This window comes from Notothenia coriiceps, unplaced genomic scaffold, assembly GCF_000735185.1.
Source record: "Notothenia coriiceps isolate Sejong01 unplaced genomic scaffold, NC01 NC01_scaffold00017893, whole genome shotgun sequence".
NCBI lineage: Eukaryota > Metazoa > Chordata > Actinopteri > Perciformes > Nototheniidae > Notothenia > Notothenia coriiceps.
This window is the reverse complement of record NW_011350594.1, coordinates 30,578-49,472: the sequence shown is the minus strand read 5'-3', so window position 1 is coordinate 49,472 and position 18,895 is coordinate 30,578. Positions and strand designations below refer to the sequence as shown.

General features: G+C 40.2%; 1 protein-coding gene across 3 annotated transcripts in view; it reads left to right on the top strand.

The window, feature by feature from the left end:
• sytl5 (synaptotagmin-like 5) overlaps positions 1-18,895 on the top strand; it is a 31,642-nt gene that overhangs the window by 1,926 nt on the left and 10,821 nt on the right. For 2 of the 3 annotated variants that reach the window (XM_010777234.1, XM_010777236.1), the window contains exons 2-8: positions 14,115-14,456; positions 14,537-14,752; positions 15,703-15,815; positions 15,905-16,022; positions 16,886-17,029; positions 17,603-17,711; positions 17,821-17,950. In XM_010777234.1, the coding sequence (XP_010775536.1) occupies positions 14,338-14,456; positions 14,537-14,752; positions 15,703-15,815; positions 15,905-16,022; positions 16,886-17,029; positions 17,603-17,711; positions 17,821-17,950 (949 nt within the window). In that variant the 5' untranslated portion in view covers positions 14,115-14,337. The remainder of the gene's footprint in view (positions 1-14,114; positions 14,457-14,536; positions 14,753-15,702; positions 15,816-15,904; positions 16,023-16,885; positions 17,030-17,602; positions 17,712-17,820; positions 17,951-18,895) is intronic. The other variant, XM_010777235.1, reaches the window with a different exon arrangement.

Below are 18,895 nucleotides of genomic sequence, written 5' to 3'. Positions count from 1 at the left end.
GTGTGTGTGTGTGTGTGTGTGTGTGGCGGCAGTCACACAGGATTAGAGGCGGCCACGCTGGCAAGGCTGATGTACTCTGACCTACAAAACCAAAAACTGTGATTACATATTTAGTTTATTTGGAGTTCAGCCTGGAATAATACTTTTGACATTAAGGCATGATTATCATAGCATGCAGCGTGTACCATTAGCAATAATTACATCACATAGACTTTGACAGAGAGAAATAGCCAACTACAAAGCTACAACTTCAGCCGTATATCAACTGGAAGCTGAGACGTAGCTTTAACTGGAAAAATATTTTACTAATGCTTTTAACTTGAACGGAACTATAAACCAAAATCTTCATTAATCAGTTGATTATTCCATGGCAAGCGGTAACTAAAGAAGGGAAAGAAAATAGATAAATTCCTGTCTCAGATTTTGAATTGAAACCCTCAATTTACGGAACTATCACAATATGGTTCAGATTGAGCATTTAACTCAAGTGGTGAGGTTAGACAGGTGTTTTGGGCACCCAGTCTCGCGAGAGTTCTTTGAAAATGTTCACAAATCAAGGGTTAGTCTATCATCTCAACATGACTATAGAAAAAACAAAGTCCCTACAAGCAAGCGAACAATGATGTTCAAATGACACATAATGGTCGTGGGATTTAGACTCTGTCTCTCACATAAATCCTGTCCACTCCCTTGTAATATCACCAACAATAAACAGGGCAAGTGTGAGGAAAATTCACATAATATTCTGCCTTTTAAAAACATGAGCCATCATTTAATATGATCTCATTAAACCAACTATAATCTGCATGATTATATCAGGATTATCTCAGCTGAGGACCGGAGCTGCTGCCACAGAGCTTCTCTGCTGCATACAATAACGTCTGATCTCATAGTGCCGTGATGCGCGGTGTTTCCCTCCCGCCCACTCACTGATGCGGCTCTGGTGCCGCACCGTTTGGTATGCAGCCTATAGCCCCATGAGATGCAATCGCCTCCTCGTTCAATCAGGGCCTCAGCAAGGCAATCAGGGAAGCCCGCCGATGCACATACACTGAAGATGTGGGAGGGAAGAAAACACTTAAAAAAGAAGAAATGTAATTTGGAGGCAGTCCTGAGAGGAATGACTCAGGTCTGTGAGAGATTGCTGGTCCGGCAGTGATGCCTCTGTGTCTCCCTCCCCAAACCTCTGATGTGTTGACACGTTGACACATGCACACTGTGGGCGCTCAGTGATGTTGACCTGTGCCCCTGAGGGGGATGCTGGGCTGTGATGGGATGATGGGACACTTCAGCCTGCAAATCAGAAAATATGTGGATGCACACATATCAAAACCAATTCTGTTTTTTAAAATGACTTCAATATTATAGTTTCCCAGCAGCACCAGCATGTTGACCATGGTGTGCTGTATGGAAAAGTCAACACATCAGAGCGTAAATCAAACATTGACATGAATTAGATTCATTATTAGCAAGTCATGCACATCAACGTGTTAAATCAATACATATATGAACAGATTAAGGACGGCTGTAATGACATTACAGGGAGTCACAGCCTCATTATACGTATTGACGTATATTATACGTGTTGACCGAAAACATTTGCACTGTGAAATTATTCAGTGGATATAAAATGGACAATAATGAATGTCATTGGGACTACAATTTTGCCCAAATATTTGGTTTTTTATGTTTTTCTGAGAGCTTTAAATATGACATACGGTTGAAACTGGGACATGCAGTAGAAAACTATAGTGATTATTCTTAATAATGATATATTCTATTAAAACTATTAGAAATGTTAATGTTTTTTTATAGCACAAAGCACATTTTATGATATTATAATATCTATATTCTAATAACAGACTAGGAAATGATGAACAAGGCTTGAGCTGCAATTCCTGATTTTTTTTCTTTATGAAATAATCTGCTGATTATTTTTGTATGTTATCAATTGACCGTTCGGTCAGAAAATAGGGGAAAAGGTCTATCCCAGTTTCTAAAAGTCCAAGGTGATGTTTTTAAAAATCTTGTTTAGTCAGTCCGAAACCCAAATATATTCTATTTAATAAGAGCAAAACCGCTTTTCTGATAATATGCTTGAAAAACTATACTAATGATGAATCTTGTTGATTAGTATTCTGTCAGTCAATTTAAGTCATCACGATATTGCTATATGAGAATATTGTGAGAATACAATGTATGGGTATACAATAAACTACAGTAATTGCAAAGCTAATGCAAAGCTAATACAAGGCAAAGTGCATGAAGGAACCTGTGAGCATGAACTCCATGGTTATCTTCTTTAAAGTCACATGACAACATTGAGTTGAGTCTATGTATCTATTCAAGGAAGAAGGTCACATACTTTGACGTTATTATGTGTGGGGACTAGTGTCAAGAGTAACCTGTGGTTCTCAGTGACTCATTTTAATCACATAATCTTGAGCACAAGTTTCATTAGTATTTCCTGTCCACCTCGCCTATATTTGCTGTAAAGGGCAAAGTCCACATTGAAATGTCCGTATGCATTGTGTTGGTTCTTAACACTGAGACAATGTCTGCACATATTAAGAGCACAAGAGGAATCGGATCACCTGTGATTGGTTGTTATATTTTCTGAGTGGATATGCAGGTTCTTGCTATCTTTATGGTTTATTGCACTTGTAATAATTTGTTTTCGATAAAAGCGTCATTTAAATAAAATGTAATGTGATGTTATGTGATTGAGTTGATGTTTGGATCATTTTATTGTTATTGGACTCAGTGCTCATCACAGTCAGTGCAGCGGATGAAGGTTATAAAGGCAGTGTTACTTTCTAATAATAAACCTTTTATAAAATAGGTTTCAAACTGTAACTAACGGTTTCCGACAATACTTACTATCGTTAATAATTTGCACACGGATGAGTGTCTATGAATAGATTACCCACCATTTTTGGCAGACCTGAACATTTTCCTTAATTATTGCTTATTGATGATCATTATGAAACATTAATACCACCATTGCTACAACTGTATAAAACCATTTTAGAACATTTCACAACTCAAGCAGCTAATTGGAAAGTTCCTGAAGTACCTCTGCAGCCGCTAGGTGCGCTATAGATTTCAGTAATTGTCAGGTTGACCTTTTTGTCAAAAGGTTTATTTTATAAATGCAGCTAATAACCAGGATTGTCTTCGTCGCTGAGAGCTTGCTGTCAGAAATGTACTTGTTTTATTGTTTTAGTTTCTTGAGGTCCGTGTTTGAGTCGATGCCATCTTAAATTCACTCACCAGACATGATCCTCAGCAAAATGAATCTTCTGAAGTGTATCTTTCTAAATGCCTTTTGACTTGATACTGTTGATACCTAGAGTCCACCTGCTGAAAACAGCTGCTTGTCTTTTCTTCACTATCTTTATTTATTGATCCATTCTGGAGGCCCGCCCAGACACTTATCTGTCCTCTAAACACTGCATTTCATTGTGCATCTGTCTCCTGTGTTCCAGGGCTACACTGATGAACCCACATACAGTGTGATACAACTGAAATGACAGGCTAATCTTCAAAGAAAATCAAAATCCATTAGCGTCCACTTGGCTTTAAATTACATATGCGGTTCAGTTGATACTCTGATTAATGGTAGAATATTCTCTGTCTACGCACACACTATAATGATGTACAAATGTAGGAATACACACACAGACAGACAGAAAGACAGACAGACAGACACTTTCAGAGGATTCCCTTCTCTCCATTAGCCGAAAGTGCAGTAAAATGTGGCAGGCAGCAGTTAACCAGGAATGAGTGCCATGAAATATTCAGCCATGTTGGTGAAAGAGAGGGAGCTGTTTATTAACTGAACGTCTCTTTCTGTGCAGAAGATGCAGAGGCCACAACTGAAATTGGGTTAATCAGATCAAGCCTCCATTTAAAAAAACTTCTCCTGTCTTGTTCTTATTCACACCAACGCAACTCCGGTTCAAGCTCCGTGCTAGAGCTTTTCAGGTTCAGAACTGGCTCTTCGGTTTAGCTCTGGCTCTTTTCACACCGCCCGGAGTCCGACTGGTGCTGCGTCATTGCGTCATCGTTTGCGTCATGATGTAACCGCTTGCGTGCTTGCATCATAAAGCCAAACTGCGCGGAAACCCCTCACAGCTCACACTGACAACAACAACAATGGCCGATTGGGCTCAGCTTCCTCTGTCCCCTCCCCGCCTCGACGTAAGCGTGACTATGTGGTGCTTTTGCTCTGGCCGGACAATTTTTGGTGCTTCAAACGAACCGGATTCCGGTGCTAAGAGGCTGCTCCGCTGCGGTGTGAACAGGAAAACCTGGTGCTTTTCAAGCTCCAGCTCTGAACTGACCCTGAAACACCGTTGGTGTAAATGAGGTTCTCTGTCGTGGGCAACACATAACGCACTGAAAAACAGAAGGTTTGAAAGATGCAGTCATAAAAGATCACAAAGAATACTTCATTTTAATATTTTAGTTTTATCTGTTGATGATCGCTGACAACGTTCTTTTGAGAACTGTTTCCACATCTTTTTTTGCTGAGATTTCAGATACTGTCCACTGAATATGTGCATGTTTTTCCAGCTTCCAGACTGCCATCACTTGAACCGTCTCACAGTTTTCATCATAAGCCCAAACCGTGCCAGATCTGTGGTGTAGAAGGCAAACTGGTTTGAAATGTCTGTTGTTTCTGGCAAATGAATGATCTTGTATCACTCTGCAGACATTGGAAGAGTTGGTTATGTTGAATATTTAGGGAGAAGCTTGCGTCACACAGACTGCACCTCTCCTGACTATAATTAATCACATTAAGAAACTTGATGATTTATTTAAGATGCATTGAGGTAAATGCGGACATAGAAGAGGAGGAGTGGAAGTAGATACGCATTTAGAAATGCATTTGGATTATGTGGTATGTTGAAAGGATTTCCCAAATATTTCAGTTTACAATGTTGCTTTTATGAATATTAACAAACACATTTTCTCTAAATCCATTTAACACAGTTGTACAGCTCACCTGGAGCCGCAGGGCATTTTCCCAGTTTGTGCGGTTGATTATCCGACCATAAAAATTAAATTAAATGAGAAACCGTCCTATACTTGGCTTTGTGACTAAATACCTGCAAGACCAACAGCATTCCCATCAGCTTTGGCTGCTAATTAGCACATGTAAGGATTCATCCGGGAGCTAAGATGATTAAAATGGTAAACAGAAATATACCTGCTTACATCAGCATTTTAGCTTTGGCATTGTTGCTGATGTTAGCATTTAGCTCAAAACCCCACCATGACTAATTTGCAGCTTGGCTGTATTCTCATGCCTTGTGAGGAACAATCCCACATTTTACTCGAAATTATTCCCCTTCGACAGACAGATTTTGAGTTGTGCAACATTTATTTCGGGTATGCTTGTTTGTCTCTAAATTATTTGCATTATATGAAAAAAGAAAGGCTGAAATTATGAAAATTGTACTTTTAATCAAGACTCTTTGTCTGTCAGGCTCCACCGGCTTTAGACTTCAAAGCTTGGGAAATGGGGTAGGATTATTTTTGGTGATGCAATTTTAATGTAACAGGTTATTTTTAACATGAGTGCATTTCATAACACATCATTAAATAATAAAGCAATTTCCCAGAAAATACAATTTTAACGCAACAGTGCCCACAGTACTACTGCTGTGTTTCATCTGCACAGGAGAACCGTCTTTCTTTTTTGCATTTCTCAGATTAGGTTGTTAAAAGCTCTGCAGTGACTGAAAAACAACGCTTTCAGAAGACTTAACTTGCATGGAAGTCATCACTGAACACCTGATTTGACTTTCCTGCTCCATCTCCCCAAATCTGCTTTCCCCTTCCTGTTAATCTTTTATTCCGTCAGTCACACCCACAAACAAATCATCCATTTTCCGTCTTTAGATCAGTGCTCTCTCTCTGCTGGGCTGTTAGGAGGAGTGGCAGACTTTTCCTGAGCTGCCCTTTCCTCTTAATGAGTGGGTGAAACTACACAAACAACCCATCAATGAAGCAGCATACAGATAAGGCTGAGTTCAGTGAAGGTGAAAGGAACAAAAAGTGGAAGGAGTGCTGCTGTGTCGTATAAGAGAGGACAGCTGACAGGAAAGCTAAGGTTTTTAGAGGCACTAACTCTGTTGGTTTGTTTTTCCTATTTTCTGCTCCATTGAACGCTGCAGGGAACTGTAGAGGCCTGCAGGCTTAATAAGTCATTACTGGTGACGGCTCCTGAGAGAGCTGTTATCTTAAGGTGGCTCTGACATGCTCCATGGCTGTAAGGGCAGCATTTTAAATATTAGTAGTGGTTCAGAGGAATAGCTTTCCCCCACTGCTGAATGGCAACATTACAGCAACGTGTGTTTTCAAGATTTGATTCATACATTTTTCCACACGGTTCCCCTTTCTTTCTACACCTGCCAGCCGATTAGTGCCGAACATTGAGGATTTCAAATTGTTGTTTTAGAAATTCCAAATGCGGAAAGTTTTGTTGGTAAGGGAATTCAAGACATTATTTATCCACCGAACGCACTTTAGTCGAAGCATATTCACATTAAGTATATTCAAATGTTTTGTAACTTCCTGAAATCAAAGGTGTGGATGTGAGACCCTAAGCAGGGTTTGAACTTAAGCTCTCTTTTTGAAATTCTCTAAACAAATGATTTTTGTCTAAAAACAAGTGCAACACCATGAATGCCTTGCAGGAGAGACTCTCAGAAAGTGTGTGATGTTAATCCCATTTGAGCAACACAAGTAAATGAGAGCCACATCTCTACAGACACGTAAACTAGTTGGTTTTAAGCAAACCTTTACAAAGTCGACCTTCTCTCTTGTGCTATAACACTCATCTCCAGTGTTAGACAGCCAGTCTAGAGATTAGATCAAAGGATTGGCTGCTGTTCCCGTGGAGTGTGTGTGTGTGTGTGTGTGTGTGTGTGTGTGTGTGTGTGTGTGTGTGTGTGTGTGTGTGTGTGTGACACACACAGACACTTTTAGTGAAAAGTACACACAGGCAGGGATACTTTCCGCTCAGACAAACACGTCATGTATCATTGAACTCGTTGCCTGCTCCATCCCAGTGTCTCTTTCTGGAAACCTCTCCTGTCTCCTCCATCGTGCCAGATCTCCTCTCCAGCTCCCTGTGAAGACCAACCATTGATTATACCTCGCTGTGAACACTGCTCTCACATCCGATCTCAGGAAGAGGATTACATGCAGGCAGATACACGGTTGAAGAGGATAGGTCCTATTTGCTTCAATGCCTTTAAATGGAGATACGCTGTGTGTGCTGGAAACCTTTCCTAAGCTCAACATCATCATTCTTTGTTAGAATTTTCACAGCACTCTGTTGTAAAAGACACAAAGCAGCTTGCTTACAGTTTTATAATAAAGCTCTTAGACTGATGGCCTTTATGTGAAGAAATCCATCGAGAGTGTTGTGCTTCATCTCTTCCTCTTACTTAAAGAAAGCTATTGAATTTTATGTCTGCTGAGCTTTGCTAGGCTTTGATCATCGCTACATCTGTCATTGTCGTGATGTTTCCTCCTGGAGTAAAGCCATTTAGCCCCTGCCTGGCTTCAAAGTCCAGTTTATCTGCTGTCTTGAGGGATTCTTCCTTCTTTTCCTGCTTTTTCATGAATGGACCATTTTATGTTTACATGAAAAGGAAAAATATTAAAGAAAATATTTCAAATCAGATCACTAGCAGGAAAGGGGTAGGAATGCAACCCAAAGCAACTGATGTCATCACTTAAATGAATCAATAACATATTAAAGCTACACATATATATTGTTTTATTTTAAAGTAGGATCAAATGTGAAATGTTGTATCAATAAATCCCATTAAAAGATCAAAATGTGTTGTCAGCTCTCCCCAATGCAGTCTCTTAACACTCTTCAAGAATCTATAGCAAATTTTTGGTTAAAGGCTCAGTAAACTATACTGAATAATTCCAACTAAAGCTGCTCTGCACTTTAGTTTGGTATCAGGGACTCTTTTTAAATATGCAGATTAATAGACATGTGGCGGTCTAGTGGGTATTAACTGCCGCATATGTTTTTTTTTTTAATGGTTTTTGGAAGACAATGGAGCAATCAGAGAAGTAAGCTCCACAGACATCACTCGTTTGCGGCATCAATTCATTTTGGGTTTTGGTCTTTTAATGGGAGTTGTGAACAATAGGAACAACAAAGAACACCACCAGACTTACCCTTTAATTAACTTGAATGACATCCTCTTTGCATCCAGCTCTTCCATATCTTTCAGGAGGATGTTATCATGACATGAATGTTGATGCGATTAGTATGCGAGTAAATTATACAGGTGGTAATTATGGCAACTCCCACATGGCTTGAATGAGGCGCATGGATATTGGGTGTTGATTAGAGTCCCGAAATCAGCCCCTTCTTGACACACAACATCAGTATAGGTTATATTCTATTGCGTTTACCATTGTGTTACCACCAGTGTAACCTGCTGTGAGATATGTCATTATGGACCTTTTGTTGATGAATCATTCATGTTTTCTACACTTAATGCATTTCTGAATGTATGGATCATATAAGAGGCTGTGTTGGCTGGCTGCAGCCGCAGGAGGAGGTCTGGCAGAGCTGAGGTGACCTGCTGTTTAATGGTCACCAGAGACGCTCTCTGCCACTCATCATCCCTGTCTGCTGCCGCCTCACATCAATGATTCACAGAGGAAAATGTTCAGCATCCTGTAAATTACCTCGGGGGATTCAGGGGTTATAAATTAGAACAAAGGAGGAGATTCATGGTGCATTAAGGACTGTAGTTCCTGCTTAAGAAAACCATCTAAGTTTAATTTCTGTTACTGTTACATAGAACTGCAATTTTTATAATTTATTAATAATCTCGACTTGCCGCTCTTCACACTGTTGCTGCCTTTGTCAACATTTTGTGGAAGAGAACATGCTAGAAAACTTATCTGGAAAAGCCTCAGCCTCCCAGGAGATAAAGAATGTGCTGATATAAGGTGAAAGAGCTACCCTATGATTTATTCACTTCCAGGCTAAAAAGATATCCGCTGCCCCTCGCTGAAATAACAAGGCTAGAGCTAAAGTTGAGGCTGGTGAATTTTCCATATTAAAAGGCTTGTGGGTGACCCACATTTCTGCAGAAATACACCACACACCATATCGTTTCTCTCGACCTCATTCATCCCACTTCCGCTCTTTCACAGGAAGATTGAGTATAGTAACTGCATTTCCACAGAGAGGAAGTTGTGTGGCATACCGGTGAGTTGTTGCTGCCTTTCTGCCGCAATGACACATTTAAGTCCAGGAGTGAAGAGTGAACAAGAAGGAGAAATATGAGCTGAGGAGTGTGCATGGTGTTGAGAGATAAGTCGGGGGAAAATGCACAGTTCTATCTAGGGCTCCATCCATCATCCATCCATCCGTTCATCCATCCATCCGTCCGTCCATCCATCCATCCGTCCGTCCATCCATCCGTCCATCCATCCATCCATCCGTCAATCCATCCGTCCATCCGTCCGTCTATCCATCCGTCCGTCCGTCCGTCCGTCCGTCAATCAATCCATCCGTCCGTGCATCGATCCATCCGTCCATCCGTCCATCCATCCATCCATCCGTCCATCCATTCGTCCGTCCATTCATCCGTCCATTCATCCGTCCGGCCATCCGTCCATCTATCTGGTACATCCACTCAACCTTTAAAAGTGGCTGGGAAGAGAGGCGTGTACATCCTGGATAGGTCGCCAGTCAATTACAGAGCTGAAAAACGTAGATAACTATTAACATTCACAACTATGGACAATTTAACTAAAGTTAATTTGCCACTTGCAATTATAATTGCTTGCAAATCTGGCAAAATTATATATATATCAGATACCAAGGTTATGATCCTGTACTTTTTTGTATACTGTGATACTCGCAATTATTTGAGTATCAAAAACACACCACTAAAAATATAGAAAGATAACTATTCGGCATCAGAACAGTTTGATCTGCATGTATCACAGTCCCTGCACAGCACTATTACACATGCACTGCACTCAAAGAAATTAACATTTACCAATGTACATCCATAAAAACATAAAATGAAAGAGCTGGCAGGAGTCTTCGAGTAAATAAAGTGAATAAAATATTTCAAGGCAGAGTTCCCCTATACATTTTTACTACTATAAATAAAAAATGTATAGATTCCTTTTGAGAATGAATCAATAGAGTAGCACAAAAGTTAATATTGCGATACATACAATACATTTATTGACTTTCCTTCCACCTCTACAATGAACTGAACCTGCATGTCTCTGGACTGTGCTAGAAAGCCGGAGAAAACCCCCACAGGGGAAAGGATATACACGATGTTCCTGTTTGTTTCTTAACCTAATGACATGACAATGACATGGTGGGATGAGGGCGTATATTGAAAATGATATTGAGTTATGTGGAACTTAATGCCCAAATAACCAAATCATAATCCCAAAGACTTCCAGTTAAACCAGAGTTCCAGTTAGCAGCCACACCAGCTTTAAGAGGTCTTACCGTCACCGCTTTTACATGTATTATATTACAATTTCAATACAAAACAAGATAACAAACAGCTGGAGAGACAGATGTTTGTTGTTTAAGCACAGGAGTGCTGATTGCTCGAGGGAGAAATGTTTCAAAGTCATGTTGAGATTCAAAAGTGCTGCACTTTATGATAATAACACAAATAATAATAATTTTAAAGCCCCATTGAACTGTTGTGTCATGCTGGGCTGCTATTTGCAGAGTGCATCATCCCAAGCCAAACATAACCGGGTGTATGAAGCACAGTGTTGCAATGCCAGAACATAATAAAGTGAAATGAGTCATCTTACAGTGTTTTCCTCTTGAAGCAATTTTACATTTGAAGGTTTTCCTTCTAGCTGAGATTAGTGAACTGAAGGACAGAAGCTTTTGTGAAGTGCAGCCATCGTGTGACCTTGGTTTCTGAAAGTGTTTCTGATCCTTTGTTTTCCCAATGAACATTCAGTAATTAATGGATTATCCCAAGTACATTTCTCCTCCATGTCTACTTTGCTTCACTGCCAAGTGGAGCTCCGCTTCTCCCAGCACACATGTGGTCTTTAATTGGCAGATTGATTCTGCTGTCTGTAAGCCCGACCACCTGCAGGAAACACCAGACCGGCTGGTGGTAAAATGCCAGAGTTACGAAACACAGAGCACACCACATGTGGCTCTGGCCAGATGTCCTGGGAGTAGAACTGACTCAGTCACAAACGATCCATTACAGGTTTGAAAGATGGAAAAGAGAGAAACCTTCCCTGACTGTTAAGAAAGCAAAATGAGTCACTGTGCTTTCCTCTGGGCTCAGTATTAGTGCAGAGCTGAAGTGTGAGTGTGTTTCCTCTGCACAGAAGCCAGAGTTGAACCGCCTGGTGTTTGCTCAGGGCAGAGAGCGGGAATGTGTGCAGTGTGTGCTCAGGGAGGACTGAGAGGGACACACGCCTACTGCAGCACAATACAAACTCTGAGATACTGTTGTGCTCTCTCAGCATGACTGTTGTATGAGAGATGCTCAGATAAATATTAGTTTTGCTTTATAGATGTTGTTGACCAAGTCAGCCGTACGTCAGCACAGCAGTATCAGGTGGCACAGTTGCTTGGCTGCCAGGATCTTCTGTGTGGTTTTGGATTTCTGCTTTACATACTCAACTACTTTCCAGTTTATTAAACCTGCAATTCAAACCAATGCAGTGTAATACACTTCCTAGCCTCAGGAAGGTTATCATTTCATTTTTGTTGTTGATTCAAATATATGCTTATTATTATGTGTAATGTTTTTCATGTTATACCCTAAAATAAGATCTTTTTTTATCATAGTTATATGAATAAGGGCCAACTAAATAATTGATTTACAAATATCTTCAACAGCTTTCTTAAAAAAGTTTCACCTGACATTATAATTAAGTGCACCTAATAAACTGGCAAATTGTATATTTACATTTGATTTGAATACACCTTAAAACATTTAAGATTAATCTTACATTTCAATCCAGGTTGTGTACTGACTTTTGATCTTTGAAGTGATATTGTGTTATATTGAGTGTTTTTCTGAGGACAACTGGCAGTCCAGTGAGTAAGTCACAGTATCATTATGTCAAACAATAAACATTGCTGGTCAGAAAGACAGAATATAAGAAAGCTACTCATTACACCAAAGGTGGGTATTTTAGCTTCCCTGGCTCTAAGGTCAGTCCCCCATCACTGCTGTCGTAGTTATAATATCTCAAGATGTAGAGAAGTAATTGGCACTGCATTTATTTTAGAGGGATTTATTTTCCTTCCACCAGAAGTTTGACATTTGTGGTTAAGAGTGAAACGTTATTCGTAGATCCATCCAGTGCCAACATCAAGTCAAAGGTGTCCACTATTACCAAGTACCTACTAAATGAGTCACCCTTTCAGCCTCAGCTGCATGTTATGTTTATGGCTAATTGCAAATGTGAAAGCTAAATGCAAATTCTAGCATGCTAAAACAGTGAAATAGGATGATAGGGAACCTCAGCATATAAGCATTGTCATTATGATTGTTTTAGCATGCTGACATTAGCATTCAGCATTGCTCTGGCCCAATGCAGCCTGTCAGAGCTGCATCTGTATATCATTTGTATTTCTCCTATTAAATCCCCATCTTAAGCAAAAGGTGAAGCAACATTTTTGTATTGGCTACAATGCAGCTGCAGTTGAGTTGCCATAATCACTGATGTCATGGTGTGCTTTTGGTTGCAAATGAAGCTGAGATGAAGTCTGCCGGTTCGTTAGTGCTAATTCATGTAAAGCGAGGGGAAGAGGCGAGAGAAGAGAGGACGAGGATGAAAGGGACAGTAATGAATACAGACTGAAGGAGGCTGGTGTGGGCATATGCATATCCCTCCACTCCATTCCATTTTTATTTCCTGACTTCATCAGCACAAGCTCTTGCAGAATTGTGTTCCTCAGTAGCTCATATAACCCCATGTTTATTACTTTCCGATCTTCATGGTCGATTTTTATAGACAGCACGGAAAGCTATTTTTGTGCCAATCAGGTTATTCACTGCAGTGCACTTGATCAGGCACTGCAGCTAGATTGATAATTGACTCTGTTTCAGTGTGTGTTCATGTGTAGCATTCAAATCAAATCATTTATCTGACTTAAAGTGGCATCAGGGACACTTAGCAATTCTCCAGCACAGCTACAGTAGGACTGACATTTCATTTCCTCACACTGTTCCCTATGGTTAATTTGTCATAATACAGGCAGCTGTATCTAATGTTATAGAGACATTAAATATAAGGTGGTTTCAACCCCAGCTCCTCCTGTCCATATGTCATACTGTAGTGTGCTTTTATTAAATATTGAACTACAAACTGTTTAAAATGTGTCTTGTGTCTTCTTATCAGAAACAGAAACCCCTTGAGCTAAATGTTAATGTTTAGCTAGACATTTTAAATATTCTTCACACGTTCCTACCGTGGCGGGTGTCTCCTGGGCTCCAGTCCTGAATGTTTTTCTCAAAAGTTTATAATCTTTCAGATCCTTCAACTTTATTCCCCCATCAGCTTCTCAGGAAATATTTCCATCTATGTCCGCCCTCATCATGGTCACGTTGGGTTGTTTTATGCTTCTACTGCTGCTCCATCTAACCGATAGTTAATATATTTAGTCTAGACCAGAGTTGAGGATAGACATACTGACATTTCCATCCCTACAGCCTCGCCACTCGTATAGCTAAAATGTCAGACTCTTTGGAGCAAAAGTCTCCAAATCCCAATTAATATTATGTGGATGTGTGCTTTGGCACGCAGGTGTGCAGATAATTAGTCTAGTCATTAAATGAGGAAAAGATAGATCTCTGCAACGAGAAGCTGAGACATGTGGGTGTTGTGCTCTGAATGTCAGGCTTGGAGTCTAATTGTGTGCTTGTTAAGCTGCTGTGGAGCTTTTAAATGTCCACTAATTATTTGCTTCCTCGTGAAATCCTGTCAATCATTTTTGTATTATAATAATTGTATTTTTAACGCTGGCATAAAAAAGCAATTTAACCAGCCAAGTTTTACTAGCTTTTTTCTTGTGTCTGTTTGACGTCATATAGGCTTCCTGAGAGGGGTCCCCTCTTGTCAGCCCAAAGAAACAGAAGACCAGAGGAGATCACACTGAAACACTGGAGGGACAAAGTTCAGACCATGCCAGTGATCCAATCTCAAGCCGAAAATTACTGAAAGCGTTTTCCAGCACAATGTAGTTCTCTCTAAACCTCCTCCATGCAACATCTTTGCTCGGCTGATTTCACCGGCAGCGTGTAGACTGAAGGACCAATGGAGCAGGTCGGGGAGGATCTGAACCTCTCCTATCTGCTGGAACATGAGAGAGACATGATCCTGAAGGTGCTGCAGAAAGATGAGAAACTGAGGAAGCGTGAGGAGAAGAGGATAAGGTAAGTACTTCAGCATCACCTTTTAAACTGTTCATCTCACTCAGTTTCCTTAATGCCCCTTCTTCCTTTCTTTCCCTCAGAAAGCTGAAAAATGAGTTGCTGGAAATCAAACGAAAAGGGTCCCGTCGGCAACAGGAGCTCGGGGAGCGAGAGTGCGCTCGCTGTCTCAAGACTTTGGGACTTATCTTTGACCGTGGGGATCTCTGCGAGGAGTGTCAGCTGCGCGTCTGCAATGACTGCCGGGTTTCAATTCCGAAAGCACGCCAGTGGAGGTGTAGCATTTGTGCTAAGATTTCGTAAGTGCCATGCCCGCCAAGGACCAGAACAGCTTAGTGTTTAGAAGAGGAATGTACTCCAGAAGGCTAGCATCAGATAGTTAACGACACACATCTGTCTCCATTTGTCTGTGAGGGCCTTGGGTGTTTCAGGGCTGCCATCTTCTACATGGCTTTAAAGAATAATCCACCAAACTAAACATATTAAGTGTTTGTGGTGTCTGTTAAAATACCATCAATCCTGGAAGTAGCAGAGATGGCAATTTATTCTTTGCAGCCAGTATACAAAAAATACACTGTCTACAAGATGTGTTTGAGTGCAAGAAGTACAACTTTTTTAAACGTTGGCTCTCCTGCTCATAGCATGCAAATGTTTTAGCTCTATACACCTACACAAGAAACCTAGGGCTAAAGAACATATGCAGAAAATCACCATTTGAAACTTAAGCAGACAGATGGAGGGAAAGTCATTCTTCATTCAGACCTGCAGGTCCTAAAAAGTCTGACAAAGACGTTATTTACAAAGATTTGTATAAGTGTTTTTGTATCTCACAGTAGGAAGTTAAGTTGGTTACAAAGGTTTTTCGTAAACTTATTTGATTCTAAATAATTTGTGTTCAAAAAACACATTCTTTTAAATATTGGTTAATCCATTTCCTGTTGTTATCCAGGAGAAAGTCATGATTAATGATATAATTAGGAATTAATGTAGAACACAGCTGGTGAGTTCTGATAATATTGTGAGGTTAAGACCTCTATACTGCATAAGAGATAAATGCTATATTATACCTACTGGTTTTCTTTCATATCGTTTGTTATAACAGTGAAACGGGTATTCAATTGTATTCTACATGCTTATAAAAAACTCATTGTAGTCTTTTTTTGTAAGTAATTGACTGATTTATGATATCCCAAAGCTTTGGTGTGTTTCTCATTAAGTATATTGAGTGAGGCGGGCGTTGTGTTTGCAGGGAGCTGAAGGTGGTGACGGGTGAATGGTTCCTGGAGGAGCGGTCAAAGCGCTTCGAGCAGGGAGTGCCGAGCGGTGACGTGATCAAACAGACCATCCTGAGTAGCCCGACCAGTGAGTAACACCTCTAATGCTCTGTTACCCAAACAATGATGATATTTGAAGTAGTGCAGGACATTTTCATTAATGTTTTTGATCACCAGTCACAGACATAAAGTCGACAGAAAACCTGTCAGCCACTTCTGAGCCAGAGAAATCCGACACCCCCAAATCCAAAAGAAATGCTGTACTGAACATTGTGGATGGGGCCAGGAGGAAAGGGTAAGCAGTGGAAATACAGAACAAAACAGCTCAATTTATGTTCATGCAAACATATATTCTGAATTAAAATGTTTATTCTCATAAAATATACAAAATATGCAGTAAGATGTAAGCAGAGAGCAGGCAGTGTAAAATATACTCAAACTATATGTGATAGAAATCAGCAGTGTGTTGAGGACTCACTTCAGTACAAAGGCATTAGAAAGATCAGTTGGATGTTTATTTGATTTAACAGAGACCCTGAATGCATTTGGAAATACATCTGGCCGAGCAGAATAGCAGTACCGGTAATTGAATTGTGTAGGCTAGCATTGCTCCTCTTCTCGGCTGCACACTGATGGTTCCAGAAGGCATCACAGTGATTCAGACTGAGAAGCAATATTCACAAAAAAAATGAATTTTACAACACAAAGTTTAGTTATTGAAATCTGCATTAGAATGAGAATGTGCATCCAAATTCAGAAAAAAGTAGTGATGGATAATATTGCAGGTATTTGGTCATAATTGATCATATAAAAATATAAAGCTGTATATGCCTGTAACAGAAGTTGTGGCAGTCCATCCCATAGATATTGGGATTCGTTAGTCAGGACCAACTGATAAACCAACCTTGTCTCTGCAGCCATTGTCGGAGTTGACTACAATGTAGAATAACATTTTAGTCATCCGGCTAACTTCAAGAAATAGAAAAAAACGGGAAACAATACAACCTTCGTGACAATAATTTAAAACAATTGAGTTAATTTGATTGTACGTTCCTCTTTAACTAGATTTCCTGTTTGTAGAGTTAAGATAAATATAGGGAAAATAAAAGTGTGTGTGTGTGTGTGTGTGTGTGTGTGTGTGTGTGTGTGTGTGTGTGGAAGGATGAAGATGGAGAAAAAAGCTAACCGAAAGGCCATGAAGCCGGAGAACGGAGTTGACAGCGCCAGTGTCAAAACGGTTTCGGATGGAGACGCTCAAAGCGTCCGAAGTGTTTGCTCTGCTCCGAGTCCACGCTCAAACAGGTGTCCATCCCCACGAGTCACAAACAGACATATAATCATTTAAAAGTGTATATTTATTTATTATCAAAGCACAGTCACACAAAGATCTACTGAGAAATAAATTAAAACAAAACCGAAGACACAAAAGTAATGCCAATGATATCATTGCTGTGTCAGAACATTTCACTTTGACTAATTTTTAAGCTTTAAACATGATTTTATACAAATAATCAATCTCTCAGCATTGACTCAGCCTCATGTCAGTGTCAAGTCAACAGAGACTTCAAATTTGAGTATTTACTTATCTCAAAACTGGGGGATATCTCTTTGAAAATTACACACTTACAGGCCTCAAGGCAAAGCAGTTCAATGACTAAAGAAGAAACAAACATCAAATACAAATACAGAGATATCCTTGACAGTTCATAAAAGCACATTAAAAAATCTCTTGCTTTCTGAGTGCTTTTTATTTAGGCAGCCAAAGAGCATCAGGCAGGTAAAACTGCTATCCTTGATGACTAAAAGCTAAAAGTTTCCACTTTAAATGTCTGTGGTGTTAAATTTGTTGATGACGGGTTTCTCTCTGGTTCTCAGGGGCAGTGTGGTGGCCTTGGAGTCCTCGGGGGTTCCCACCGTACCCAACAACCTGCGCTCACAGACTCCGGACAGATCCTCCACTCCCAGCGACAGCCGGAGGGTCAGGGTCAGCAAATCATACACAAGCACACAAACAGCAACACACCAGGGACAACTAGGTGGATTGAATTGTTGTTTTAACAGTTTGGGTGTGTTTGATTTGTGTGTGCACACAGCCTGATGGAGCAGAGAGCGTTGCCAGTGTAAACTCCAGTGACGGTGTGCCTGAGACAAAAGCTACCGGCCATAAGAGGAAGGATTCAGGGACCCCGACCATTTCTGTGTCCCGAGCCTCAGTTTCATCAGGTACCTCACTACAGCACACACTCGCTTTGTGTTTTTGTCTCACCTCGAGCTCCTGCTGTTGCCACACAGCTTCATAGCGCTCAACCATTGTTTTTTTTAAATCACTGTTTCGGCTCTTTCCCAGCTCTCTACTCGCTAACTTGTGAAATCTTGTAAAGGACAAATTTCTACTTCTGTCCGGAGCAAATGTCACGTCTTCACAAATACCACTATTACATTACTCCCCTCTGTCTATCTGCTGCTCTTCTGTTGAACTCTAAAGTATAATCTCTTCCAATTTGTCTCTCAGTGCCAGAGCCTTTGTCTCTACTAGTAACGGCTCAGGAGTGTGTCGAGTTTTTCTGAAGTGCCTACGATTACTGTGGTTAAAGGTCCACTCACAGCTACAGATGTGTCAGACCTTATTATCCCTATTATAAATACAAAAAATAGTTCATTATAATTAACATAGAAATATGCTACCACAAGTCACACTCATTTAATGAATCACTTTATTCAAACATACGATTTGTCTTGGATGTTTGTTTGCTTTGAAGGCTTATTCGACAAACTATAAGCTCTGATTGTACCAGCCCTTAAATCACCATCATCAGCCCCCTGTGGTTAAATGGAAAACAGTTCATCGGTTGGTTTCGGAGGGTGTCATGAGACATAAAGTAATAATTCAGACGGGTCTTTACAAGTATTAATCTGTGTCTCTAGGGTAGAGCTTACATTCTCCATACAGAGGATCATAAGGACACTTTAATCTCTAGCCTCAGACATTGCTTATTTATGAGAAATATTATTCAGATCAGGCATTTTAACACCAATGCTCTAACTGGGCATTTTGACTATATGTTACAAGCTGCATTTCTTGCACATTATGTATGAGTGTTATCAAGGTCCAGATAACTAGTTATAATCGTTAGTTTCTCTGCTGTCTTTTACTGTCTGCTTGCATTT